The sequence below is a fragment of the Trichoderma asperellum genome, chromosome 2, assembly GCF_020647865.1.
Source record: "Trichoderma asperellum chromosome 2, complete sequence".
NCBI classification, from domain to species: domain Eukaryota; kingdom Fungi; phylum Ascomycota; class Sordariomycetes; order Hypocreales; family Hypocreaceae; genus Trichoderma; species Trichoderma asperellum.
In genome coordinates this window covers 4,231,602-4,258,516 of record NC_089416.1, presented here as the reverse complement: position 1 = coordinate 4,258,516, position 26,915 = coordinate 4,231,602, and the positions used below count along the sequence as shown (strand labels likewise).

At 51.0% G+C, this 26,915-nt stretch overlaps 6 protein-coding genes across 7 annotated transcripts; 4 read left to right on the top strand and 2 right to left on the bottom strand.

Moving 5' to 3' along the window:
- Positions 1 to 2,133: 2,133 nt before the first annotated feature.
- TrAFT101_003709 (uncharacterized protein) lies at positions 2,134 to 2,640 on the top strand (the record flags this gene model as incomplete). The annotated part of the gene is made up of 3 exons (XM_024909297.1): positions 2,134 to 2,197; positions 2,263 to 2,408; positions 2,500 to 2,640. The coding sequence occupies 3 exons, from the start codon at positions 2,134 to 2,136 to the stop codon at positions 2,638 to 2,640; spliced, it is 351 nt and encodes a 116-aa protein (XP_024766531.1).
- An 873-nt stretch (positions 2,641 to 3,513) lies between these two features.
- On the top strand, positions 3,514 to 5,614 carry TrAFT101_003708 (uncharacterized protein). The gene is made up of 2 exons (XM_024898808.2): positions 3,514 to 3,966; positions 4,070 to 5,614. The coding sequence occupies exons 1-2, from the start codon at positions 3,530 to 3,532 to the stop codon at positions 4,716 to 4,718; spliced, it is 1,086 nt and encodes a 361-aa protein (XP_024766532.2). The 5' UTR covers positions 3,514 to 3,529; the 3' UTR covers positions 4,719 to 5,614.
- Positions 5,615 to 6,398: 784 nt separating this feature from the next.
- On the top strand, positions 6,399 to 10,699 carry TrAFT101_003707 (uncharacterized protein). The gene is made up of 6 exons (XM_024905790.2): positions 6,399 to 7,285; positions 7,379 to 7,608; positions 7,682 to 8,279; positions 8,351 to 8,475; positions 8,538 to 8,788; positions 8,859 to 10,699. The coding sequence occupies exons 1-6, from the start codon at positions 7,165 to 7,167 to the stop codon at positions 10,336 to 10,338; spliced, it is 2,805 nt and encodes a 934-aa protein (XP_024766533.1). The 5' UTR covers positions 6,399 to 7,164; the 3' UTR covers positions 10,339 to 10,699.
- An 835-nt stretch (positions 10,700 to 11,534) lies between these two features.
- On the bottom strand, positions 11,535 to 13,180 carry TrAFT101_003706 (uncharacterized protein; the record flags this gene model as incomplete). The annotated part of the gene is made up of 7 exons (XM_024905791.2): positions 11,535 to 11,569; positions 11,666 to 11,771; positions 11,850 to 11,934; positions 12,004 to 12,108; positions 12,193 to 12,420; positions 12,488 to 12,931; positions 12,987 to 13,180. 7 exons carry the CDS (start codon positions 13,178 to 13,180, stop codon positions 11,535 to 11,537), a joined length of 1,197 nt encoding a protein of 398 aa, XP_024766534.2.
- Positions 13,181 to 13,448: 268 nt separating this feature from the next.
- TrAFT101_003705 (uncharacterized protein) lies at positions 13,449 to 15,139 on the bottom strand (the record flags this gene model as incomplete). Its single annotated transcript, XM_066126967.1, has 4 exons — positions 13,449 to 13,970; positions 14,020 to 14,202; positions 14,263 to 14,540; positions 14,602 to 15,139. 4 exons carry the CDS (start codon positions 15,137 to 15,139, stop codon positions 13,449 to 13,451), a joined length of 1,521 nt encoding a protein of 506 aa, XP_065983075.1.
- A 4,332-nt stretch (positions 15,140 to 19,471) lies between these two features.
- On the top strand, positions 19,472 to 26,600 carry TrAFT101_003704 (uncharacterized protein). Of its 2 annotated transcripts, XM_024901666.2 has the most exons (6): positions 19,472 to 19,787; positions 19,959 to 20,628; positions 20,711 to 21,194; positions 22,094 to 23,918; positions 24,025 to 24,424; positions 24,521 to 26,600. In XM_024901666.2, the coding sequence occupies exons 1-6, from the start codon at positions 19,773 to 19,775 to the stop codon at positions 26,098 to 26,100; spliced, it is 4,974 nt and encodes a 1,657-aa protein (XP_024766535.1). In that variant the 5' UTR covers positions 19,472 to 19,772; the 3' UTR covers positions 26,101 to 26,600. The 2 variants fall into 2 exon arrangements, with proteins under 2 accessions (XP_024766535.1, XP_065983074.1); XM_066126966.1 differs by lacking the exons at positions 19,472 to 19,787; positions 19,959 to 20,628; positions 20,711 to 21,194 and having other exon boundaries at positions 22,016 to 23,918.
- The last annotated feature ends 315 nt before the right edge of the window (positions 26,601 to 26,915 follow it).

The window sequence follows — 26,915 nt, the reverse complement described above, 5'->3', positions numbered from 1 at the left end:
GTTTCATGGCCTTGCTGCTGGACCACGCCTCATCGGGGCGCCAGTGCTAGCAGCTGCCCGTATTACTCGTAGTACAAGGAACTTGCAAGTGCTGCTCCATTGAGCGCAAGTCCCCGTACCCCGTACTCCGTATTCATATAAACATTTGATCCTTTCTTTTTTCTGCTTGTCCAAAACAGAAAGCCACGGGACTTTTCCTGTTTGACGCAGGATATGCAGGTTGACGGACATTTTAGCCCTGCTGGTGCTCAGCTGAACGCCGCATAAGACACTTGCTGTTATGCCAATTTGCCAGTAGATGGCCCAGAAACACTGCCCTTTTTCCAATGGGAGGCCGTTTGTCCCAGCTTGCAAGGGGCCATGCTGCCCGTTAGAGTCTCCACTCTCATGCAGGGTCCGCCTGTATCGTCGTCATCCGAACTTCTTGTACAAGTAGTATGTATGTCTCCAGGTACGAGTGTCAGCATCTCTTTCAAATCGCCAGGGAGGGGAAGTAATCTTTCCAGTGGCAGATGGAGCTGTGCCGTCCGCCAGACATGGATTCTGAATGGACAAGTATGCACTCCATAAGCTCGCCCAAGCCGTTTACAGATAGCATTCATTGCTCCACGGCCGTAGTTCTTCAGCCGCGATACATTCGCTGTAAGTGGTTCACGATATGGCTCTTAGTGCACTCGTATTATCGACACGACGAGCACTACTCCTTTGATCTACTCTGCGCAGGCTAAGGAATACGGAGCGGAGCATGCTGCCGAAAAAAAGCTCCATACTTTGGTGGCAGTACCTGCATTGATAGACGTCCCCCCATGTATGATCGCAATTAAAATCGGTCTCAGCCTCGCTTAATAACGTGGACAACAAGGGAGTACGTGGCATAAACCCTTTTTTCGCGCGTGTTGGGAAATGCGAGGGAATCCACCGATCGCCCAGCAGATGTATGAAGATTAACCTGGAGCCTGAAACAAGCAAAATTAAAAATAGACATGTTCAGGACATATTAGCACGTCGTCAACCGGCAATGCTTGGTTTAGAGGTTGAGATGAACCCCTGTGTGTTCATCATTGTTGCTGTACGGGATAAATGAGCAGTAGTAAATGCGCTTAGCCCTTTGGCCAAACGAGAGCAACGTTGAACACGCGTGTCCGTATTCCCTTATGAAATCATTTTACCGCAAATCGAGACAGTTTTAGCAATGATCATCCAATGCTGCTTGCGTACCTGGCAAACTCATGTTTGTATACTAGCCGGCATGTTACGCCTAAACAACTCCGTCCATCCATGTTAGTACTTGGTAGCAGCAACTCCTTCAGCTTGTAAAAGCACACGCGACATCAGCTTATTCGGACAGATCTTTACCTGACAAGGGCGACGGCCGCTTTCGTCTTCGTATCGATTGGCACGCTACGGAAGCCCCTGCATCTGCCGGATACCACCACTCTGCAGCGCAACACGGGACTCGTCTTGTCAACGTCTGCGTTGTCAAAGCCTGAGTGGACGGCGACGCCTTGGACGGGTGGATCGCGGCCTTCAGCTGTGAAAATTGTATCCGTCTACGGAGTAGAGGCTCGGTCCGCCGGTCGTAAGACGAACGACAATCATCCCAAGTAACCTTATGTACTGTTGCTGCTGCTGCTGCTGATGCTGGAGTGATGTATTTCCGAGAGCCAGACGCGTGTCATTTGCTGCTGTGCAACCACCAGTCGTGAATTAAATGCAACCTGTTTCGATGGCACAATACGGGGTAAGCAGCCCAAAACGTCAATTCCAGAAGCATCGCCCGCGCCGCCTGCAGAATAATAGCGACACCTTGGTACCTGTAGGTACCGCGTCGCATGGGAGACGCCTTAGTAGCTCAGCGTACTGCTAGTACTGATACGTTCCTTCACAATCTGGCGACCGCTACAGCGTGCTCTAGTGCCTAATCAAGATCCAAGACCCTGGAGTGGAGAATATAGAAGCTCAACCAGTGTTCACCGCCTTGGCCCCGCATCTGCAGGTGTTTGGCGCCAAAAAAAAAAAAAAAAGTCGAGAAGAAAAAAAAAAAAAGCTTCACGAACCAGCGTAAGCAGCGACAAGCTCAAACGTCACTTGGTCTCCAATTCACCAGGGATCCAAGCAAGGAAAATGTCCACAATGGAGGGATCAGCCGATAAGGTGGCTGAGAAGTCGACAAAGCCGCTTGGTATGCGCAAAAATGGTATGCGCTGTCCAGCCTTGGGCGTCACCATCGCCGTCGTCCCTTACTAACATTCGGTCTACAAGGAAAACAATGGCATGCACCGAAGAAGGCATTTCGCCCGACAAGGGGACTGTCCTCTTACGAACAGCGGACGAAGGAGCGCGCTGCAATGGCTCAGATGAAGGCCAAGGAAAAGGAGATGAAGGAGGAGAAGGAGGAAGAGCGCCAGGTATGTGGCGACCTGTTTTTTTTTTTTTTTTTTTTTTTTTTTTGAGAAGACCCTCTCTTCCATCCACTCACTTTACTCACTATATTCACAGCGCCGAGTTCAAGCAATCAAAGACAAGCGAGCAAGAAAGGAGGAGAAGGAACGATACGAGAAGATGGCCGAAAAGATGCACCGCAAGCGAGTGGAGCGACTAAAGCGCAAGGAGAAGCGAAACAAGCTGCTGAACTCATGAGGCAAAGCAACGCCCACACCGAAGAAGGACATTGGGAATACACTGCATCGGCATACTCTATGGCGTCATGCATCTCTTCCGAAGTGCTTACAATGGATACACGTTACAACACTACTCGTACTTGGATGGCCATGGAAGCAACACGCAGCCGGATGGGGGTCGCAACACCCTCTCACCGCTATCAACTTCGACCGCTCAGTACTCGTGGCAGTCTGCATTCCTTACCTCGTGTCTTACTTTTTTCTATTATGCAGTAAAACGGGGCTAGCTCTTGGGGTGCGCTCTGCATCATGCTAGCATGGCTTTGTGCTTGGTTTGCCGAACCAAATTTTGTGTAACTTTGCTGGGATTGCTTTGTTTTAAGCTGCGTTGGCTTTTGGTGGTCATGGACGAATAGGAATAGTCGGCATTGCATGTATCTACAACTTGTGCTGCTGTTGCTACCAAATGCCTTGGTAGTGATGGTCGTGACTGGTAGTGGTATACGCATGCTGATTTTTCCCATTTTTCATTTTTTTTGGACATTCTGCATCGCATGGAGTTGGGAGGACACCGATACTACTAGCACAAGGTTTAAACAGACCTGTAGAAATGGCGATATTTCAAGCATAAGATCAAGGAAATGCATTGAAACTCAACATTAAATGACACAAATCAGAGATACTTTACAGAACCTGCTGAGATTTCTACCAGGTAGTCTATATAATGACTTTATGTTTGTTGATATTAGTATACAGCTATGACAGTGTGTAGATTGTTAGTACGTACTAACCTGCTTGCAAGTCGCGGCATGTGAATGCGTTGTCGTCATTCGTTTGCTCGCCTCGGCCCCACCTACTTGTTCCTGGCTCTAAGCGGCATGTTCACATCAGCTTTTTGTGGATAATGCATGCATGCACGATGCTTGAACCAGAAAGGGGGTCCCCTTCTTACTCGTGTGGTCCAACCAGCGGCAATGACGACCCGAAACCCGATGGAGCCTCCTCCAATCACGCTCGCGCCCAAGCCCAGGCGGCATCGCATCCAGCGGTCGCTGACGGATGTCATGTTGACCAACAAACTCCACCGCACGAGGACGCTGGATGATGCCGATATACCGTCGACACGAAGGATGCGGCGCTCGATAGACATACCGCGGTCGGAGGCCGTGACCCCGATCCTCAGCCCGATCCAGAGTCGACGAGCGAGCCTTTTGTCGCCATCCTTTGGCGACGACAAGCTGGATTTGATACGGGGCGTCAAGGAGGACAAGGGCAAGGACAAAGAGAAGGAGAAGCTCCAGGGAGAGCACGAGAAGGAGAAGGAGAAATTCTCTCCCAGCACCGAGTAAGACAAGACATGCCATAGACACAACATATCCTCTCTCTCACCCACACACCTACATGTCTGCTAGTATTTCGCATGCTAATTACGCATTTCTTTCCTTTAGCTCTTTAAAGAAGTCTGTGACCGATCTCCACAACTTCTCGGCCGAAGTTTCTCAACAAGTAGAGCAGATTCACCATGTGTTGCTGGAAAAGACGAGCGGTTTGCAGGTTATGGTCAGTGCCCTAAAGGATCTTGCGCAGGCGTCGTGTGACCTACAGGTGGGATTTGACAGGGCTGCGCGAGAGCTTGAGACGGACATTACCAAACAGATATACAACATCGGGCACTTTGATTCTCAGAAATCCACGATCGATGCTCTACAAAGCCGCATAAACGAGGGGAGACAAAGTGTCAACGAGCTGGCAGCGCGAGTGGACAAGGTCCGAGCACTCGTCGAGGGCTGGGAGCGCGCAGATAGGGCGTGGCAGGAGAAGACGCGCAAACGGCTGAGAATCACCTGGGCGGCGCTATCTCTTGTTCTTTGCCTTGTTACCCTTCTCTTTATGCTTTTCAACTACAGTTCCCAGAACGCTGAGCTGGTCACTGAGCCGGCCACTCAGAGCGTGTGGAGAAATACTACGCCAGAGCTGAAGATACATCATGACGCCAAGCAGAGTCTTCCCACAAGCAACGAAAGATCAGAGGCGAAGCTGGCATGGGAAGCACCACTAGCGGACGACGAGCCATTGCGCATATTCGACGAATTATGACCTGACCAACGGAGACATTTGATAGTCGGATTGTTTATCAACACTGTACGGAGCAACACACGCCGATACACCCAAAAGCTATCGCACTGTTCTTTCTTGCCCGCCGAGACGCATGAACAGCTAAGGAAGGCCCTTGGAGGCATCGGGTGCGGCTGCGCCATCAAGATTTACGTCAATAGCCCGGGACGGGAAACGCTTTAGACACGAGACCATTTGTCGGCATCACCGAGGAGCGTTAGTCTAGAATCTGCGGAGACGTAGCACTGCTTTGTGCACCTCCCGCTTCACTGCCACAGTGGAGCGAACCAGCCAAGCTGTGAGGGTCGTGCGCGTTGCTTCTCGGCCACTACGTCGGCGCGCTTAAAGCTGCTTTACTATTGGATTTTGCGCAAGTTTTTTTTTTTTTCTTTCGAACAAAGAGCTGAGCTCCTCTCTCTCTATATGGATAATTGGGGAGAATACTGGTTTCCAAGGGCCACAGTTTGGCTGGGGGCGTGTGAAAGACACGGAGCACTTTGCCCAATTACATCACTTGCATAGCAGGGCCTCTTGTTATGAAGCCATCATGCAACGCCTCGAGATATACTATGTAGGTATCTAAGGAGCGGTGAAGTAGGTCATTTTCAAGGACAAGTTTTATTCTCCCGACTGCAAATCATTTGCCGGCCGTTCCAGCAAGGAAAGCATGATAGGCATCTGGTTCAAGAGTCGGCGGTTTGAGAATTAGTTTACTGTGGGGGTGGTTATAACACTACCTGTTGCCCTCGGAGACGGTTGCGTGCGAACAGAAAGGGTAATTTTATTCGGGGATTTCCTTAGGGTAAGGCTGGTTATAGAACTTTTGTATAATAAGCGTGGCAGTATATAGCTGTAAACATAATGCACATATTCAGAATACCCAAAGAAGAAGTAATGTAGTACTCCGTAGGATCTCTCCTGTTGAAGAAAAGCCGGTCTTATGTCGGTCATTTTAAGACATAACTACATGTAACTCCGGTACCTGGAACAAAAAAAATAAAGTACTGCGTACTCGCTGGACGCAAGTCTCTTTGTCGGCTGTCAAGCTGTCACTTGGCGCCAAGGATCGCGGCTTGTCCGGTATACTTTCCACACAGTCATATTGGGCTTCCAAGTGCGCCCAGATAAGTCAATTGCGAGGGAGATTTGAGTTCAGTTAAAGAGGAGTCAATGGAGAAGTCTAGCAGGTCGAGATGCTGCTAAAACTACAAAAAGTAATAAAACTTTGGAGGAAAAAAAAAAAAAAAAAAAAAAAGGTTCATTTCTCCGTTTTAGGCGAAATTAATAATCATTTCCTAGCTTGGTCTTGGCTTCCTTTTTTTTTCTTCTTGTTTGTATGCCAGAGTTGTTGGGGCTAACGAATGGGATCCCACTGCAATCGGTCTAGAGCAGCGGATATAGAATTTCTCCAGATGCCATTCCTCTCAATGATTGATTTTATTCTTGGCATGCGGCTTGGAGCATCTTGGCGTTGAGTTGTTCTTCCGCATTGTCCCGTGGCTACCTACCTATCGATATGGCTACCCTGTATTCCATCAGGGTTTGGCTGCGGACCGGTGATGTCATACTGAAGCTATGCTTATTTATGCCTGGGAAAGATTGATAGAACTGATCAAGGTTTCCCGAGTCTCGACTTCATGGAATCAGTCCATGGAATCCATTCGGACATCGGCTTTTCTCTTCTCTAATTTCCCCTGTAGCTCGCTGTAGTAGCCGCTGGGCTGAAAATGGGGGCCGAGATTCCAACTGCAGTGCAGCAGCAGCAGCAGCAGCAGCAGAGGCTTGGATGCTGCGGACCAACGTCATGCCCAGATGAAGCTCGATGCTGCTACGCGCCCGCCAATGGTTACATTCAAAGGGCGCCCATGCAGCGGTCCCTGTAACTGCCCAGACGTTGCGGCAATCATGATGGCAATAATATGGGGCCAAGGAGGCTGTGTGCTTGCCAGATGCTCGACTACTGTAGGGATTTGTCTTTGATTTTCGTGGTGAAATGAAACTTGCAGCCAACCCATAAATTTTTCGTCCTCTGCACGGACACCACCATCGTCTGTGTCTTGCCGCTTTTTTGCGATAGGGGGCGTTGAATAAAATCTGAACCCTCCTCATCGTCTCTCCGCAGCCGCAATTGCGCCTGGCAGTTTTGCTTGCTTGCGCTCTGCTATTTAGGCGAACGTGCTGGCCATCTCGTTCGAGCTTACAGCGCTGACACATACAATCGCGCTACGGCGACTCTCTAGGCCTTACTGGCTACCCCGCCGGAATTCAACTGGGGCTCCTCAGAACGGACTGACCTTGGAGAACTGTCGTCATTCGAACCTACGAGCGAGCGATCCAAGATTTTTCTTTTCCTTCCCTTCTTTGTCCTGCCTTTGTTTTTTCTGATCTTCAGGAACGCTTCGTTGTTTTGCCGGGCTAGATTTGCGCCATGACAGCCGCCGAGGAAGGATTGCCCGATAGCGGCGCTGTTGTTTCTCTGCCCATTCGCGCAAACGGCGCTGGTGCAGCGCTGGCGTCGAGCAATGCGCTGACCGGAAAACAGGAGCATTGTAGGTGTCTTCCCGCCTGAGCCTGGAGAGATTGCTGAAGGCCTCTCCTCTACACTGAACCGCAAGGCTAACCATGGAGGTAACACTGCGTAGACCTGAAGCGAGAACTTATTTCCGACCAGGTCAAATGGGAGATCAACGAGCTCAATTCCCCCACGGCGCTGCAGCGCTTCGGCGCGCCGTTCAAGTCGGAGCAGGGCGAAGTGCCTCCTCAGGAATCCGAGCTCCCCATCTTGCGGTACATCTTCGTCAAGCATATCCGCGACTTTCCATTTTTGGACAAGGCAAAAGAGAAGGAGTTCTGGCAAGACAAGCTCCAAGTCGTACGTTGCGCCATCGTCACCCAAGGACTGCTCTGCGAGCTATGGATGGTTTGTGCTGACATTCGGAGGGCAGTTTCTCGAATCGTTTGCGACGAAGCAGATTTCTTCATCCGAGGATCGCCTGGAAGAAACGAAGCGGCGGAAGCTGGCCATCAAGGCGCAGAAGCTTGTTGAGCTGATGATGGTGTCGGGCATTCCCACCTCGTCCGGATTCGAAGAGCGCATCAAGTTCTCAGAAATTGAGATTGTGGATAGCAATGCCATTGATAGAGGTGTCATGAACACTCTTCCCGAAGGAAACTACATCAACGGCTGGGACGTAAACGTTGCCGGAGTCCGCGTTACCTCAGTCAAGCGCAATATCCGATATCACAAGCACGCCGAGTTCATTCTTCGAATTAAGAGGAAAGGAGAGCTGGAACACTTTGTCGGGCGTAGATACGGTGATTTTAGCAAGCTGCACCGAAAGCTGCGTACTGAGCTGCCTGGCAGGGTTTTGCCTGCGCTGCCGAAAAAGAACAAGACAGACACAAGGGCTAGCGGGCTGCTCACAAGTTTTACTAGCGCAGCAAACGATTCCGATGATTCCTCTGCGTCTTCCATATCGACTCGTAGAACGAGACAATCTCAAAATTTTGGCGGTGCGTCATCGCTGCTAACTGCCTCCAGTGGTATGTATTCAGCGATGCTTTTCTCTTATGATGGGAGCAAGGGCGACAATCGAGACTAACTGATCCAATAGCTGCGCGTGGCCCAGGATCCATTAGATCAGCTAGATCGAGCCGCTCGAAGAAGGGGACTTCCCCTCGACCATCTGTGGATGGCCAATTAAGCCCGGGATTTGCAACTCCCAACGGAAACAAAGAGGTTAGAAGCTGCTACCCTCGCAAGGTCTCTAGAGAGTTGGAAGACTGACATGGCATATATAGATTGTCCTTTGGCGGGAAAACCAAAGAATATCCCTGCGCGCTTTCTTACGATCACTTTTGCATAACCCCCAAGTTGCCAATACCAAGGCAATGGTTGAATTCCTTAGTGGCGATCCCATAACACCCACAGACGAAGATGTGGAGGACATCATACGACGAAAAGCGCTTGATGAGAAGCGTATGGAAGAGCAAAAGGAGTTTTACGAAATTGCCAGACGACGAGCTGCAGAGCTTGACGAGTATATGGAACAGTGAGTGACCCTCAGGCTTCCTAATATGGTAGCCATCTCTGAGCGGCCATTTGTTAACCGCAATTTATAGGTTCCGAAGGGATATCGTTGAACGAAATGGCCTCACACTCCTATTCAAAGAGATCAAGGAGAAGGAGACAATTGGTGACCTTAGCATTCAGTATCGAAAATTCGCCGAATGGCTGAGGATCGAAATTGCCGCCGTCGTATACCACCTTTTCTTAGCCGAAGATAACTCAGCCGACATGTTTGCGCAAGCCAAGCGTATCCACTCTCTTGTTCCATATACCGTCATCAAAAATGTCATTCGAATTGCGAATCCTGCGGCAGTCATGTCTGGAATCTTGGACATTTTCCTCGCGCAACCCTTTGGAGCTCGATCTTTGATGCAGCGCATGTTTTCACTAGCGCTACATGATGGCATCCGAAGCTTTCAGAGATCCATTGACGCACTGGATGTAAAAGTCGAGGACCCTGTCTTCACTGAGAAGATTAAGAAGTACACAAATGCAACGGAAGATGTTAAGCTGGAAATTCGGCGGCAAGCCGAAGATGAAGATCTTGATATCATCGTAGTGATATTGAGATCGGACCTCATTGAGCCAGAATTGACTGGCGAGCAGGTCCAGCGACTGTTTAATGCCTATGTCGCTTTTAACAACGCTGTCGAGAACATTGACGAAGAACTGAAGCAGGGTGCTCAGCTCTTTTCATATCTCAAACAGCTTCTCAAGCTTTGCACACGACACAGAGATAAGAGCATGCTGCTACAACTGATTGAGGAGCCCGTTACACTGAAACTCTTCAGGGACTTGTTTACCATTTTCTACGAGCCCCTCGTGAGGGTATACAAGTCGGCCAATGTATACAATAGTGTAACTGATTTTGCCGTTTTCATCGATGACATGATCAAGGTTGTCGAGAAGTGCAGAGAAGCCGATGCATCTGCGGATCCCAATCAGACAGTTCAGGCGTTTATCGACCTATGTGCCAGACATGAGCACAACTTTTATAAATTTGTACATGAGATCCATACGCATGATAACGGCCTCTTTACTCAACTTATGGAGTGGATAGAGGGCATTTTGGAATTCCTCCGCAAGGGCCCTAAGAACGGGACACTCAACGTCAATGCCTTGTTTGAGGGCGGTGTCAGCAGCGGCATCATCGACAAGGACAAGGCCATTGCGGAGATCAATGCTCTGATTGCCTGGCAAGAGGCGCGGAAGAAGTGGCACAGCGACAAGACGCAGCAGAAGATGGCCGCAGAAGGACAACCAGGAAGCGATATGATGCCGACCGGATTCAGTTCGTCTGATTTTGGCCTCGATGGCGATGACCTAGAAGACTTGGCATATGACGATGGTTCGGAGTCCGAAGCAGAAGAAGATGATGACCTGGATCCCATAGAAGCCGAGAGGCAAAGGCGGGCTAAGAGGCGAGATCGCCTGCGTCGTTCAGCGGGAGAGCCCGTGAAGCCGCCGGTTTCCGAGGTTCACAAGCTGGAGGAGAATTTCTTAATCATGCTGAGGAACGTTTTGGCTGACTAGAGGATACAACATTGGACAAGATTGGGCAGGTGGAACCGAATACATTGGAATACGATTATGCATTTTAGAGGGAGGAATGATGGCCTACTCTGTTCTATTTGGTTACGCAAGCGACGCGTTTGGTGCCCGCAAAGGGCCGATGGGAGAAATGTTTATAGAGCGCAGAGTTTACTCTAAGGGGGGCGCAGATCAGATGACTTGACTTAAGAGGGCACTCGGTCCCATTTTGTCTATTAGCATGCACTGAGTTTGTAGAAGAGACTGTTGGGCCAACTTTGTTATTATAGTATGAATTGATTAGCTGGTAATTCAACGTTTTATGTATGTAAACGCCCTATGGTAATTTATATACCAACTCGTGGGATAGCCTGGCTCCGCTCCATGTGGATGAAGAAACTGGTAGTTCCCAGCAAGATCCAGCGTAAACTTTAAATTAAGTGCCATTTGCCCTCGTACCACGATATTATTATCGGCAATCTGTTAACGTCGCTCATTCTCGAAGGGGGTAGGTGTTGGGGGTTCGTCGAAAACCAGTCATATCAAAAGGAAAAGGTATCTTTTCAGGCTCTGTGTCCATAAGATGAACTGTTAGCAAAAGGGAAGAAGCTGCATATGTGAAGATAGGAAGATAGATAGCCAAGGATAAAACAAACCTTGCTCCATATTTATAATATACATACATGCATATATATCCAATGTATCTATCCATAGCGCGAACACTCCCCCGGAACCAAAATATCTAATGCCAGAGACATGATCAGGCAAAAGTCCATCACGAAGACGGTTAGATATAGCGGAATTGGCAGGTTCGCACGGCTCACCGACAAGAAGAAGTGGCAGAGCAGTGAGACGATGATTAAGGCGTGTCGGAAGGATTCGATAGTCATGGTGGGTGTATTCGGTTTTGCACGTTGTCTCTGTATATATATATATATATATGTGTGTGTGTGTGTGTGTGTGTGTGTGTTTGGAGATTTTTTTCCCCCTTTTTTGGGAAAACGAAATTTCTAGAGGGATGATTGGAGGGCTATGTACTGATATCAAGAGAAGCAAGGCCGCCATACTCCCTCACGGGGGAAAAAAAAAAAAAGCAAGTTGGTATTGGTACTTCAAGTTAATACTTGTGCGAGAAAAAGTCTTATATCCACCTCCTACTAGAATATAGCCACCTATATGTAGATACGAATTATTTGTCCTTATTCCTCGGCCATTTCTGCCTGTAGTTGTACCTCTGAAACCAATAGTTAGCAAACCAAGAACCGTAGCAAGTATACATGTGGTGGACTGATATCACGAAAGAAAGAAAGAAAGGATACGCCAAGCTTACGCCACAGTCGATTTGCCGATGCGGAAATTACATTCGCCTTAGCAAGTAGCTTTTCTTCATATTTTTCATCGGCTTTTCCCTTGATTCGCAGTTTATTTGGTTGGGCCTAATGATTCAAAGTCTGTTAGTCTAAAAGCCAATGCAAGATCGTTTTACCATCATCCACGATTGTTCAAAAACGTACCTGCATCAGAACAAGAACCAGCTCTTTAGGATCAGCGTTTGCAATAGCACCGACGGTTCGATATCCGTTCTCCCAAAAGACGCGGCTGGAAGGATTACATGTGAGCATATTCCACTTGGGTCACCCAATTGCGGGTGGGTAACATGTTACTTACGCGGTGCGGCTCTTGATAAACGGAATCTTAGCGAGCGCCAGGAGATCTGTTCTTGCACCGGCCATTAATCGGTCTGAAAAATGCTCTAGAGCAGCGGCCATGATCCTATAAGTCCCAGCAAGTCCCAACATTAGTTACTCCATGAGTAATAATAGAGATGCGAGAGGGTCCTCGTTAGTTGGGACTTACCCCCAACCCATGTGTTCGCAAAACTTGATTATTCCCGCAGCGAAACCCTGGCAAGTCTGTGCAAGAGTCTGCACAGAGCCTCGAGGAGAGTCGTACTTTCGAGCGACCATGTGTATCGGCATTTCATTACATAAATCTCGTAGCTGAAGGGCAAGGTAGAAACGGCGATATACACGAGCTAGTTCCTTCTCTTCAGGTGTATTTTCCCTGAGAGGTACTCCCTGAGCACTTGAGGGCGTGTGTTAGCGGGTCATATAGATGTGGAAAGTGGCGTTCTTGAAAAGACATTGCTTACAGTTTTTGGACCGCTGTTGGTTTAATCCCCAAAAATCCAAGGACGCGAAGTCCGCTCTCGTCCAAGGCGTCCATCTCGTTGCGAAATACTTGCCAGTTGAGTGTGATTCCAAAATCTTGAACCGGAGTAAAGACGTAGAGGATGTGCATCTCTCCATCCATCACAAATGCTTTAAGTGTCTTAGTAAGTTCAGCATGTATGAAGACTCCATCATAGGGATCGACCGAAGAGGCCACGATGGCTCTGCCCAGCTGTGTGGCCGCAAAGGTAGAGTAAGAATCAATGACGATCAAGCCTAGATCGCGAATTTCTTCTAGTCCTGATTTTAAGCAGTCTTTCACAAATTCTTTATCATGAGTATAGCTGATGAGGGAATTGGAGAAGTACTCCGTTAGGGACTCCTGGCTGGTCGCTAGGCGCACGGAAATGACTTCTAGGATGGCTCTAGAGGGGTTGTTAGCAAATGTAATAGTCGTAAATAGGCTAGTCGCTGTCTCACCTTTGAACACGCTTATTCTCCGTGTTGAGACAGCTGGCAATCTCTGGAATATCCGCATACATGAGATCCAAGACTTGTTCTAGGTCGTCTTGGCGACAGCAAAGATATGTCTCACCCACAGGTGACTTGCCCTGCCTTCCGGCGCGGCCTCTCATCTGCCGCAGCATAGAGGGTCCAACAAAATCGCGTCCCATCCTTGCATTATGAAGTATCACTCTTCGTGCGGGGCTAATGATGTGGTCAGTCAGTCATATTTATCCCGGTAATGGCTATTGTGTGGTACGTACAGATTGATGCCTGCTGCCAGGCTGCAGGTAGCAACACACACTAGAAGAGTGCCAGCATCATACGCCGCAGCAATGAGATCTCTCTCCTCGCTCGTTAATCCGGCCTATTGAGTTAGCTAATATGTACTTTTTTTGGTGAGACGAAACGGCATACGCACATCTTTGATATTAGCAGTCAGTACCAGATCGCTATAGAGGGGAATATAGCTGGGGAAGAAAACTTACGGTGAAATGCAACGCCATACAAGACAGTTTCCTCCAATACCGGATCAGCCCCCGTGCTGAGACTTCGCAGCTCGCTCAGGAGATCCATCCGTTTGCCCATCGTTGCGCTATCCAATTCATCCAGCTGAGGCATTACTCTGCTGATTAGACGAGCGTCCGCCTCACAAATGCTTCGGCTACCTGCAAATATTAGAGACCCGTATCCCATCATGGCGGTCTCGTGGGCCAAGGACACCACTGCGTTTAGAACCGGATCTTGGAACTCCCTATGGCTGGATCCTTGAATCCATCTTGTGGGCTCAACTTGGCCCTTTGAAATCTCATCGACCTTTAGATGCTTTTGCGCCGAAGCACCGTTGGAGCCAACGTAGTATACTTTCCCGTCGCATACTAGGTGTTCTTCTATAGGTATTGGCCTATATCTAGTTTCATATGAGTGTGCATTGAGCCATTCGGCTACCAAATTCGCATTCTAGAAAGGTTAGACGCCATAGAAGTGCATAGCAATGAATAGGACATACGGGAAGAGTAGCACTCATGCCAATGATCTGAATCGGCTGCTCCAAGCTCAAAAGTTTTGTTGCTATCAGCTCTAGGAGATATCCGCGGTGATCATCATCAATCATATGAAGCTCATCTAGTACTACGGCCCGCAATTGAGATATGGAAGAGTCTTCAATAGCGGTATTGATGAGCATATTCGCCTAGGAACAGAGAAGAAGGTTAGATCTATCTGGTTTACAAGTCAAGTACAGTAGGCAAACCTTTTCCAGGGTACATATAGCAATATCAAAGTCCTGCCACGTGGATCTGATCTTGCCGCCTCCGAAGAAGCCGACAACTTTTATGGAGTCGTGATCTGGGCGAGTTTGCCATATGCTGCTAGCCTTTCGCTTTTCCGAGGCTTCAGGGTCCAAAGTTGCACTCAGTCCCTGGACTACGGTCCGTAGCCAGCGAACCTTTTCTTGCACTAGAGCAACATATGGAAGAATGAGGAGGGCTTTGGTCTCGGGCTCTTCCATTACCCTCTTAAGCATAAGTACTGGGCAAAACATCAGCTACTCAGTCCATGGCTACATTGTAGATACGACAAGATGGCTCACAATCAGCGACAAGAGACTTCCCGCCGCCGGTGGGAGCACAATACACCAAATTTTTAGCACCTGTAAGCAATCCGGGTCCCTTGAGGCAGTTTTTCTGCCATGGGTATATCTGTTTGATACCAAGCGAGGCAAAGTTATGAACAAGCTGAGGCGGGAGATTATATACTGGGTGAGCAAGATCCAGCTCATCATCTATGGAAGAGGATGGCGTAGCGGCAAATACACGTCGCTGGGTATATTCGGAAGGATCTTCCGAGGCATTAAGCGAAACAATTTTACTGGCAGAAAGCCTAGTAGCAGCTGGAGAGGAGAACAGAGGCGCCTTTTGGAAACGAACCGGGCCCTGAGAATTCGGCGCCGAAACAGATGTAGTCGTGGCGCCGGATATTAGAGGCAGGCCTTTCGTATCTGCATCGTCAAGGGTCGTCGACCAGCTCCTCTTCTGGCCAGCCAGCGGCGGCGGCCCAACAGCCCCTGCCTGCCGCTCTTGAGCCTCCTGAACGCTCGTCTTGTGCAGGAGACCTCTCATGCTCTCCATGGCTGCGAGGGAAGCAGGCGGCGACACGCACCTACGGAGAAGAGAGAATCATCTGGTTACGCAAAACGAACAGGGAAGCGAAAGATAGAGAACAAAAGAGTAATGGGCGATGACGGTATCAATCAGTCAGCAATCTCATGATCCGCGTATCATATCCTCGGCACCATTTGACCTGGGATCCGTGGTGGAGAGAGAAGCGCGCTATTGCTAGGCAGAGGTGACAGGGCCGGGTCGTTACGAGCGGCACCAACACGCGAAGTCACGTGAACAGACTTATGTAATTGGAGGCCGACAGAGGCAAGACAAGTGACCCGAGAGCAGGGCACGGCACCCGGCGCTGGTACTTCCACCCTAGGCGCTGCGCCGCACTCGCCCAAAGTACCTCATCTTAGCATCCCGTTCTGGCGGACACCGGACTGAATGTTATTATGTACTAGTGCGGGAGCAAGACGTCTAGACTGCATCGAGACAAGGCCAAGTCTCGATGCGTCCATGCGGCTATGCTAGATTAGCTGCCAGCTTCGGGCGTTTCGTTTCCTATAATTTTTTTTCTCCTTTTTTTCCTCCCCCGGAAAGTCCCTCTGCGCGGCAAGAAAGCCGGCTGCAGGCAAGGGCCGCAGTGCAATCGACGGCCATTTACCAGAGTTTGACGTGGACCGGCACCCAAACCCCTTGCCTGCCAACGTCTCTGCAGTCGCTCCTCCAGACCTGCGGGGCGTTCCTGGAACCTGACAGTGACACACACCCACACCCAATCGCTGCAGCCCCGATTTCCAAGGATGCCCCCCGCGGCTGGTGATTGGCCGGCAAAGGAACCCTGCGCCATTCCGCTTCCAGAACTCCCACTGAAGTCTGGAGATACCTGCTGGAAGTACCTATAAGTAGCAGGGGATTGAGGAGGTACTGCTAGACCCAGGCAAATACAGGTAGGCAACTACAGCATAGGCACCTGGAATAAGCTGCCATTAAATCAAATCAATGGCGGCTTTGATGGTAACACGAATCTGCTATTGGCGCATCAGTGCTGATAAGTGATGCGAGAATATCGGCCTATGCATGGACGTGTAAAAGTAATGACTACCAGCAAATTGAGATTCTTCAGTATCTTGCCCCGTGTTGCGGTTTGCTCAGACCACCACTCAGTGTTTCTGTTTCACATCCACGTAGAAAATGCCATTCGAAACTCGTGCGTTGCATAGGGCCCTCTTCGATCCCACCAGTGCCTCTCTGTGGTGCCCAGTGCCTCAGAACGGGCGATGTGGATGAGTTGTCTGACAGCCGCACGAATGGTTTCCATCTTACTCTGGCCTCTTATCGGTGAGACTGTCCTCAACAAAGTCTGCCGCCCGCTACTGGTGGGCTGTGGCGGTTTTACAATCGAGGGGAAGAGAAGCTCAGGCTTTTCGCTCGCGCTGTCGTCGATGAACAAACAGGCCGGCGTGCGCATGTATAGTATAAGTGTGTGCGTGTGTGTCGGGCGACAGTCCAAACACGCAATCTTGGGCAACACAATCTCGCCACAGATGGAGTTCAGCTGCCTATCAACTAGGCCAACGAGCGCATGTGTGTGCTTATACGCGAGCTGCTATGCGAAACCTACCGATAGGCGCTTTTCACTGCACCAGAATGCCAGCTGCCTACTAGATAATGCTATTGCCTACCTAATCATTTAGGCTTTAGCGCGATCATATGAACTTGGCACCAGCACCGCTGGCAATCGAAGTTTTTTTTTTCTTTTTCTTGTGGCGCTGTTAGCGGAGCTTACTACTACCACCAGTCGTGCTACTTCAGGCTTGGGCTCCACAAAGCCGATCCGGGCGATTCTTTGTTATTTAGACTCTGTTTCTCATCTCTTCCGCCAGTCCCTCACACAAAAGAGAAAAAAACCACTTCCCGAGTAGGTACTTCTTGTAGGCTGCCCTGTGACCGACGGGATGCTGCCGTTAGCTTGCTTTTACTTTTTTTTTATTCTCCGCCGGAGCCCAGTTCTTCGATAAGTCGCCACTTTCCACTCTGCCTTGTCGTCTAATAAGTGCCTGCTGGTGCGATGATGGCCTAAATATCGTCGCTGCCGCGGCTTGCTCGGACTTTTCGCGGTTGCTGCGCTATTAACGTGTGGTAGCAGCAGTATCGGATTGTGACAGACGGCCCCGGCCCTAGGTTGTGACGTCGTGGCAATGGTGATGATGACGGCAGCACATCCGGATTCGCATCCCCAGAAGCAGATCCGGCAAGCTACTCTGCATGTACAAGGCAGCCAACAACTGTCAGCTGTATAGAACGATTGATAGACAACCTGCGATTAGTCTCTCGCACATTGCTCACCAAGCACAAGATGCCTGGTGCTGTAGGTTTAGCGGTGTTGTCGGCGCGTGGGCGACTTGCACACAACACAGATCTATCGTTTTATGCGGATATTACTCGTGTTGCGGAGCAGACAGTACGAATACTCGAGGTACCTGGCCACTTGTACCCTCAATATCCGACCGGCATGACAACGCTCGTGTATCCGCATGCCAATTAACTGCAGCAGCTCATTTATTCGAAAAATAAATGAGCCAGCCTGGCCGGAACAATGCCGCTAGTTTCGCACGATTACCTATACCTTCTCACCTCTTTTCTCACAGCCATGCACAGGTGCCAGGGGGGCGTCTCTCCCTCAATCCCTGCGTCTCTGTCTGTCAAGCAAACAACGGCTCCGGCGTAACAAGATTGGTAGTAGTAGCTTAGGGTCTGTCTGTACAGACATGTAGTCTAGACACTTAGCCGGTAACACACGCTATATGCGACATACGTCACCATTCGCCTTGGAAGAATCAGAGAAGGCGAGGGAAGCAAAAGGGCGACGCGAGCGAATGCTCTTTAGTGCTCCTTGGACGTCCTGGTCAGGTGGGTGGATATTGCATAGTACAGTAAAAGAGTTCCCATCTTGCGTGTGCCGGCGTCCCTACAAGATGCCCCATAAATCTGCTAGGGGGCTGACCATTCTAGGAATTGCTCATGACCTCACCTCCGGAACTTAAAGCACTCTTCTGCGATAAACACCCGCGAGACAGCCACGCGCAACAAGGTCTCCTAGGGAAAAAAATGGCAGTGTACATGGGGTTGGTTTATTAGCCGAGTATATTTATACACCGATTGTGGTTTACTCTCGAGGCGAGTCAGTGTCTGTAGCCGCACCGATCTGTGGGAAGCTTGTATACACGTCCCAAGCCCTTCATTTCCCAGAATGAGTTAAAGAAATTGTGATGAGAGGGCAAACAATTAATCGGTGGCTTGCTGTCCGCGGGTGTATTTTTGCTAAGAGTTGTAGGCAGCTGCTCGTGCTAACGTCAACTTGTACCGGCGGTACTTTGCACATGCGTGGGAATTCGTACCCAAGAATTGGATGCGGTCCGATGCGGCCAGAGCACTGCGTCTCGGTCTTGGTTCCGCCCAGAACAGCCCACACGCGTGATACGTGCTGCCAGAGGTCGAAAAAAAAAAAAAAAAAGAGCAAAGCAAATCAAAGCACAGCACAGCACACAACTCACACTGCATTAGTAGGCAGCAGCGGCTGTCCGAGAAGAAGCAGTGCCTGTATTAAGCAGTATATCATGCTGTCCGCGGTCTGCCACGAGGCCTGCAGCTTCATCGCCCCTAGCCACGGCGGAGAGCGGTCTATTAAATGGAACCTGTTAGCAAGGAAGATCGCCAGAGAGCCGTTAGCACACACAATAGATGCCAGGTAGTGCCGTATCGTGTGGCCAGGCCAACCAACCAGCGCCTCTCGTTAGGAGGCCATCGAGGCGTTTCGGTAGCTTCCCGCCTTGCCCAGCGCCCTGCATTGCGGATGCATTATGCACATGGCATTTGCCCTCTGGCAGACGAAGCAGAGCAGACGAAGCAGAGCAGCCTGGCCGATGTGGTTTCTGTCCCAGGTCCCAACGCATTGCACGGAACAGCCACGCAGCAGCCACAGAATCGACACAAACGTGTGCGTCGTCCGTGGGTGGGCGCTGATGAACGCCTCGTAGAAAAAAAGCTGGGAGACGATCCGTCCATTCAGCAATGGTGTGAGACCAGAGGCGGGCTTGTGGAGCACCGCTCAATCAAGGGTGCGCCAGGTATATATAAAGTCACTAGCATCGCCGTTTAGCCTCATGCGCGCAGAGCCCGCGGCGCGGTTCGCCACAGCCTGCTAAGGCATACCTCTGCGCTACCTCGGCTACCTGGGCCTGGGAACGCTACCGGGTTAGTACCTGCTAGGTAGTGTCTGCCGCCCCCATGCTTGTACGGCGCCAGTGCCAGGGCATGTCTTCTTCAGACTCATGCCTATACTAACTCTCTTTTCCTCTCTCATTCAACCTTCGCTTCCCACGCCGTGGTCTTCGGGGCGAGAGACGACCTTTCTTGCTCTCTATCGCGTGTTTTGTCGTGCCAACCCATCGTCCCGTATTCTCCACGACACTACGGAAGCTATAAATTGCGTTTCGGTCTTGTGCTCTCGTCTTTTACACCGAAGCCCTCCATCGCTCTCATCCTTTCCCAACTCACTTTCACTCCTACACGCTGCTCGAGGCATAAGACGGGCATGCCTTCACAAAGCTCGATTTGCCTCGTTCCACGGCCACGCTGCTAATCTGTCGCCAATATGGTGCAACCGAGCGTGAGTTTTTTCGGTTTTCTGTTTTTTTTTATACTTCGCTCTCTTACAAGCCGCATTTGGCAACAACTGCGATTTTTTATTTTCATTATTTTCATTTTATTTTGGATTCATTGGCGTCCATGTTCGATATATTTCTTCCGTCGCCAACGTTTGCTCTGACACGCACAACAGGATTCAAAATCTGCTGAGCCTGAAGCAAAGGCAACGCCCGAGGCAATGACCAAGATGTCGTCTGCCTCTGGCGCCGCAGACAAAGACACAGTCATTGAGGCCATGCCCTACGGGACTCGCTCCCGCAACAGGACAGCAAACTCTCGTCCCAACTATGCTGAGGATAAGGACATCGAGATGGACATGTATGATTATTACCCTGACAAAAAAGACAGCGACGCCGGCAAGAAGCCCTCGCGGCAGACCAACGGCGTCGGCAACGGCGAGACGGCTCGCGCCAACGGCAGCTCACGCAAAAATGCTCTTGCTGCGGCCGACGACTCCAAGACCACCCCCAGCCAAAATGGCAGCCAGGATGCAAAATCTGGCGGAACTATTCACGCATCACAGGCGACGTCGGGGACTGGCACGTCGCAGCCTTCACGGAAACGCAAGGCGGCAGCTAACCAAAACGGCGGCGCGGCAGCGGCAGCATCAACCGCAACATCGGCTGCAGCAACGCCGCCGGCGTCGACGACAGCAGCGTCAAAAAAGAACGCCTTGGCCGCGCAGGCCCAGCTCCAGGGCATGACATGGCCCGAATCCAACATGCTCACATTCGAGACGTGCAGAGGCCTGCCGGACAATGGTCGAATGGTGGCCGACGATGGCACGGTGCTGGAGGCGAATGGTAGGTAGCACGGCCGGGATCCACCTCCACCCTATTTATTGCCAGAGGGCAATTTGCACCTGCTAACAGAGCATCTTGGCAGATCACGTCTATCTCGTGTGCGAGCCTCCGGGAGAGCCCTACTACCTGGGCCGCATCATGGAGTTCATGCACACCAACAACGACGCCTCCCGGCCGGTGGACGCGGTGCGCATCAATTGGTACTATCGCCCCAAGGACATTGGGCGCAAGGCCAGCGACACGCGAATGGTCTTTGCCAGCATGCACTCGGACATCAGCCCCCTGACGGCCCTGCGCGGCAAGTGCCAGATCAGGCATCGGCTGGAGATCAAGAGCATGGACGACTACCGTCGCACGCCGGACAGCTTCTGGTACGAGAAACTGTACGACAGGTACATCCAGAAGAACTACGATCTGATTCCCACCCGGCTCATTGTCAACGTGCCCGAAAAGGTCAAGAAGGTGCTAGACGAGCGCTGGCAGTACGTGCTAGTCGAGCAGGGGCGTGGCAAGGAGCTGACTAGCGCCGTTAAGCTCTGCAAGAGATGCAGCGGCTATTGCGCAAGGTACGTACCGTCAACACGACCCTACAAGGCGCCCCATCTGGCCTAGGGTTGTATTTCCTTCTCTCTTTCCTGCCATGTCTGTCTTGTCTGTCTCTGCCCTGCCCTATCTGTTTTGTGCCTTCAGTTCCAGTTCCAGCTGCAGCGCTGCAAGTACCGCGCCGTACCCGTCCCCGTGGCGCCCTTTGCACTCTTCTCGCTCAGGTACCTGCCATGCCCGGCTCCATTCGGCCGAAGTCCCTTGCGCAAGACAAGGTTCCTGTGGTAGCTGGTACTTGGTCGCCAGCCCACCAGTACAATGCGTCTACCCCCCTCTTTCAGGGAGAGCCCTTTTTTTCTTCAGGTACCTTCACAACTGCGCCAGGGATTGCCGGGTTGGGCGCCCCTCCAGTTGGGGGGAGCCCCAGTTACCACAGCCGTCGACACACCCCCCTCCCATTCCTTCATTCTCCGCCTCACCTTGCGTGTCTCCCCCTCCCACCGTGTGCTTCTGCCGTGCGTGCATGTGCATGCAATTTGCTGGCTGGCCTGGGTCGGACCACCGCCAGAGCCTAACCCGATGCCTGGCAAGCACTACTGCTACTGCCCGTGACAGCGATTCCGGGAGCCCGTTCAGGCACTGTCCGATGTCACTTTGAGCCGCTGAAGAAGCATCATGCAGCGCATCACCCCATCGGCTCCCAAAGAGAGCCACATCAGGGGAGGGGGGGGGGGGGGGGCATGAGTTTGAGTTTTTCTTTATATCATCAAGCACTTGGGTGAAGATTGAATACGGATTGAAAGCACTTCACTTCCCTTCATTTCATTTCTACCCCCATTTTATTGTTGTTTTTTTCTCGTGCCTTTCACAGCCAACCCAACTTGATAACCTCTTCATACTAACACTAATTCCCCACCAACAGCAATGACTCCGTTGACTGCGCAGTGTGTCAGCACACATACCATATGAACTGCGTCAAGCCACCGCTGCTCAAAAAACCTTCTCGTGGTTTTGCTTGGTCCTGCGCTGCATGCAGTCGTGCTCAGGAGCGCAAGTTGGAAGCTCGCCATACGCCAAATACTATCGACACCGTAGATGCCGACGACGACGAGCTCCTGGACGAAGACGAAGAGGATGCTCAGGGCATCGAAACCGACAGGACAAGCCCCGCCGACGACGATGCGCCTCATCAGGGAACCTCGGAGCAGATTTACCAGGCTAGTCTCTGGCCATGGCGCTATCTCGGCATGCATTGCAAGCCGGAGGATGCCCTGGACTACGATGATCGCATCTACCCTCGTGCAGGCACCCGTATTGGCCCGAGAAACCAGGCTTCTGTTGGCGCGTGGCCCGGACAACCTGTTCAGTATGTCAAGCCGCTGGAGTTTAAGAAGGGCGGCAAGAAAGATCAGAAGTTGCTCAAAGAACAGCAAGAGGCCGAAAAGGCTCGCCGAGGACAGCGGCCGAAGTGGGTCCAAGATCAGCCACCGGGATACGTCGCTCGCGGCGAAGACTTGGACGAAAATGATCCCAATTGCACGGCCACATTACTATGGAAGCCACCAACCTCAGATACCCCGTCTGTTGACAAGATAAATGATTATGTTGCCGAAGCTATGTCTACAGCCAAAAAGCTAGACCTTCCCGAGCGCTCTACTAATCTTCGAGATGCCGCCGTCGAATCACTATTTCGCGAGAACTTTGATGAGTCCAAGGCCCTCACTGTGCTCTCAGAGAAGCCTAGGAGTGAGTTCAAAGAGCCCAACTTTAGCCCGGCCGAGGCCAAGAAGTTCGAAGAAGGCGTTTCAAAGTTCGGCTCTGAGCTGCATCTTGTCATGAAACACGTTAAGTCGAAGCCGCCGGGAGAGATTGTCCGCCATTACTACGTTTGGAAGAAAACAGAAAGGGGGCAGCAAGTGTGGGGCAGCTTCCCCGGTCGAAAAGGGAAGAAGCAGGCCAGACGCGAAGACATTGCAGCTTCAAAGCTCGCTGACGATGTGGCCAACGACGACGACGATTCTGCATTCGACGCAGAGAAGGCGGTAGAGAAGAAGCGAAGCTTTATTTGCCAATTCTGCAACAGGACGCAAGACCGCCAATGGAGAAGAGCGCCGAATCCGCTTCCTGGACTCGTTAATGATCAGGGTCTCAAGGGCACTGGAAAGGACAAAGCTGGGAACCAATACGTTGTCGCCTTATGTCGGCGCTGTGCCGAGCTATGGCGACGCTATGCTATTCGATATGAAGTTATTGAAGAAGTGGCTAAGAAGGTTGCGCAGGCTGGTGGCCGTGCATGGAAACGCAAGCAAGATGAGGAACTTCTCAAAGAACTCCAGCTTGCACAAGAAATGGGGTATATGACGCCCGAACGAGCCCCAACTCCTTCCAAAGCCGCTGCTTCCCAGCCCGGCGAGACTCAGGAGCCTCCTAGGAAGAAGCTCAAGACCGCAGTTGATAAAGAAGCCGAAGCAACACCCTCGGATGCCGGCAGCACTCCCAGCGTAGCTCCGACTAAGAAGAAGGAGAAAGCAGCTGTGGAACCCCCAGCCGCCCCTGAAATGCCAAAGCCTCGAACTCTTCCTTGTGCCATTTGTGATCAGATGGAACCAATGGGAGACCAGCACCTCTCATGTCGAGAGTGTCGCCTAACAGTCCACCGTAACTGCTACGGCATTATTGACAATAAAGTCCAGGGCAAATGGATATGCGACATGTGTGCAAATGATAAGAGCCCACAAGTGTCGATCGTAAGTCCTGCATATTTCTCTCTCTCTCTCTCTCTCTCTCTCTCTCTCTCCCTGTTCTTTTTTTTTCTCCCCCACTAGAAGTCATGTACTAACAACCCCTGTGTAGCAATACAAATGTGTCTTGTGCCCTGTTGAGCAAACTGAACATGATTTTGTCGAGCTGCCGAAACTCACACACCACAAGAAGAAGATGTCTGAGAAAGACCGCGAGCGAGAAAAGATAGAAGTTCAACAAGCCCGCAAAGCCGCTGAATACTACCGCAAGAAGCAGGAGGAGATGAATCGCCCAGTCAACCCCCGCGAACCGCTCAAGCGCACAGCTGACAATAACTGGGTGCATGTCACCTGCGCCGTATGGACGCCTGAAGTCAAGTTTGGTAACGCCAAGGCAATGGAACCGTCTGAGGGGATCCCATCTGTCTCGAGAGCAAAGTATGACGAGATCTGCCAAGCCTGTAACCAGAAGGGCGGGGCATGTGTGCCCTGCCATCAATGTCGTGCATCTTGTAAGCCTTTCCCATTTCTATTTTCTCCTCCCCTTATTTTGATTTTGTGCTAGTAGAGAGCAAGTTGGGCGTTCAGCAAGCTAATTTAATATATAGACCACGTCGAATGCGCACGACAAAAAGGGCATATTCTTGGATTTGATATTGCTCCGGTCAAGAGTTCCCGCCGAGACCAGTTTAACATTGTCACCATTAACGGCGAGAGCGGGATCATGTCGGCAGTGCTTTGGTGTAAAGAGCACGCCCCGGCTAAAACGATCGTCCATCGGATTCATGATGTTGTGAATGAGACAGGATTGAATGCCCTTCAACTCTACGTCCAGAATTTCAAGCAGGCAGACCTCACCTTGACTGGTACGGTTCGCAAGGCCAATCAGATGACAACAGCCGCGAAAATATCCGGAGCACCAGTTCAGGCATGGAATCGCAGAGCGTCTACCACGACGACACCTAATGGTGGTTGGGCTCCGCTGCGCAACGCCGATGTGGCTGATCCTGGATCCCATGCCCAGCATCCGGGCGACAAAATCTGCATCACATGCGGTATAGACATCGCCTTGAGATGGTGGCCGATTGATAACTTCCAAGAGCGGAGATTAACCAATGGCCATCATGGGGTCATTGGATCGGAAGCACAAAAGTTTGTTGAGCAGCGAAAGTTCCAATGCCATAAATGTCACAAGCTACGAAAGACACCCCGTAGTCCGGGGTTGACTCTTCGAACTGGACCGTCGCCCCCGCCTCCCGAACTTGCTCGTCCCCAGCCGCTGGAGGCTACTCTTATGGCTCCGGTACCACCCCTGAGAGGCTCAACGCCTCCTCCCCCGCCGCCAAATGTGGTCGATTATCGTGACGGACGCCATATGAGCCATCCCCTTTCTTGGCCGCAACCACCGCCAGGCTCACACACAATGCCCGCCGTGTCTACTCCCCCACTGATACCAGCACCGGTTCATGCGCCAGCTCAGGTGACAGGGCACCGTCCACCTCCAATGGCACACCCATATCCGCCGGCACCACCACCACCACCACCACCACCACCAGGTAGAACGACAGCCTATCCTGAGTGGGCACCTCATCGTCCCGGCAGCCAGCATAACTCACCTCCTCGTCACATTAACGGTGGTCCTCCCCCGCCTCTCTTGCACGGCGGCCCGCCCCCGCCCCAACCGCCGCCAGTATCAAATCTTTCTGCTCTGAGGCCGCCTGCCATGGCTGGTCCGCCTCCAGCTGCACCGCTGCCCGGCAGTCATCAACATGGACATGGATATAGTAACGGGCTCCCCCCCTCCCCACGACGGATGAGTGGACCAACTGCCCCCGCTCCATACGTACCCCCTTACCACAGCGGACATTCAGGCCACGGAGGACCTATCCATCCCCCGGCTCACCTCATGAATAACGGACCTCCGCCGCCGCCGCCGCCGCCGCCGCCGCCGCCGTCACGATCAGATGCATTTTCGCATGGTCTACATCCTCAGAGACCCTCATACCCACCAGCCTCACATGCTAGCCCTCCTATTGTGAGAAATGGGTTACCGCCGCCGCCGCCGCCGCCGCCGCCCCAGCCTCATGAGCTGCCTCCTTCGTCGGTTCCTATGGCCCCACGGCCTCCAGAAAGCAGGCCAGCTACAGCCGCGAGCACGAATCCTTCACTTCGCAACCTACTCTCTTAAGATTTTGACCAGCTTTCATTTACGGAGTCTACTCAGAGGCAGTAGCAGTGGAAGCTAATGCTCGTCGGCCTAAATTATACGTATATATACTGGTGTATTTGTTATTGTTCTTTTTTTCTTTTTTTTGTATTGTTTGGACACGATCGGTTATATGCATCAAACAACCTGTCCTTTTTGCTTTTCTTTTCACTTAAAACGATAAATTTATTAATATAGGTCGAAAGAGGACCTGAGAGACCAGTGCTGCTTTTATGTCGTACAATTGAGCAGATTCATTCGTGAATCTAGAGAAATTCTCTACCCCGTCTCGAAATTAGAGCTTACGGGAGAAGTAAAGGAAGGGAGTTGGGCCACACAATCGTGGCTTTTGAATAGTTTCATCCAAATATAGATGGCAATGCAGTATGCATATTCTTTGGGGGGAAAAGTGCATTATCGAATGTTATATAGTATATCGTGTTATTGGAAATGACGGCACTAATGTAGTATTTGGATTTCTGTATAATACAAAAAATATAAAAATTACAAAAAAAAAAAAAATACAAATAAAAGTACAGAGCTGTGATGCAATGATCTGCTGCTGGTCATGTTGGACCTTTATCGTGAGGCGGAGCCAATGGGGCGGAGTTGTGGTTGCGAGGATCAGCGCCTTGAGGATGTACTTTATAGTATCCCGTGAGTACCAGCAGAAATCCAATTCTATGTAATTAAGCGACCATGTCAACTATTAGGCTACTTGTCAATACCTTCTCGCGACTACTAGCGCGCCCAAAAATAGCCCACGTTAGCTCAGCATCCCCAGGGCTAGTGTGTCT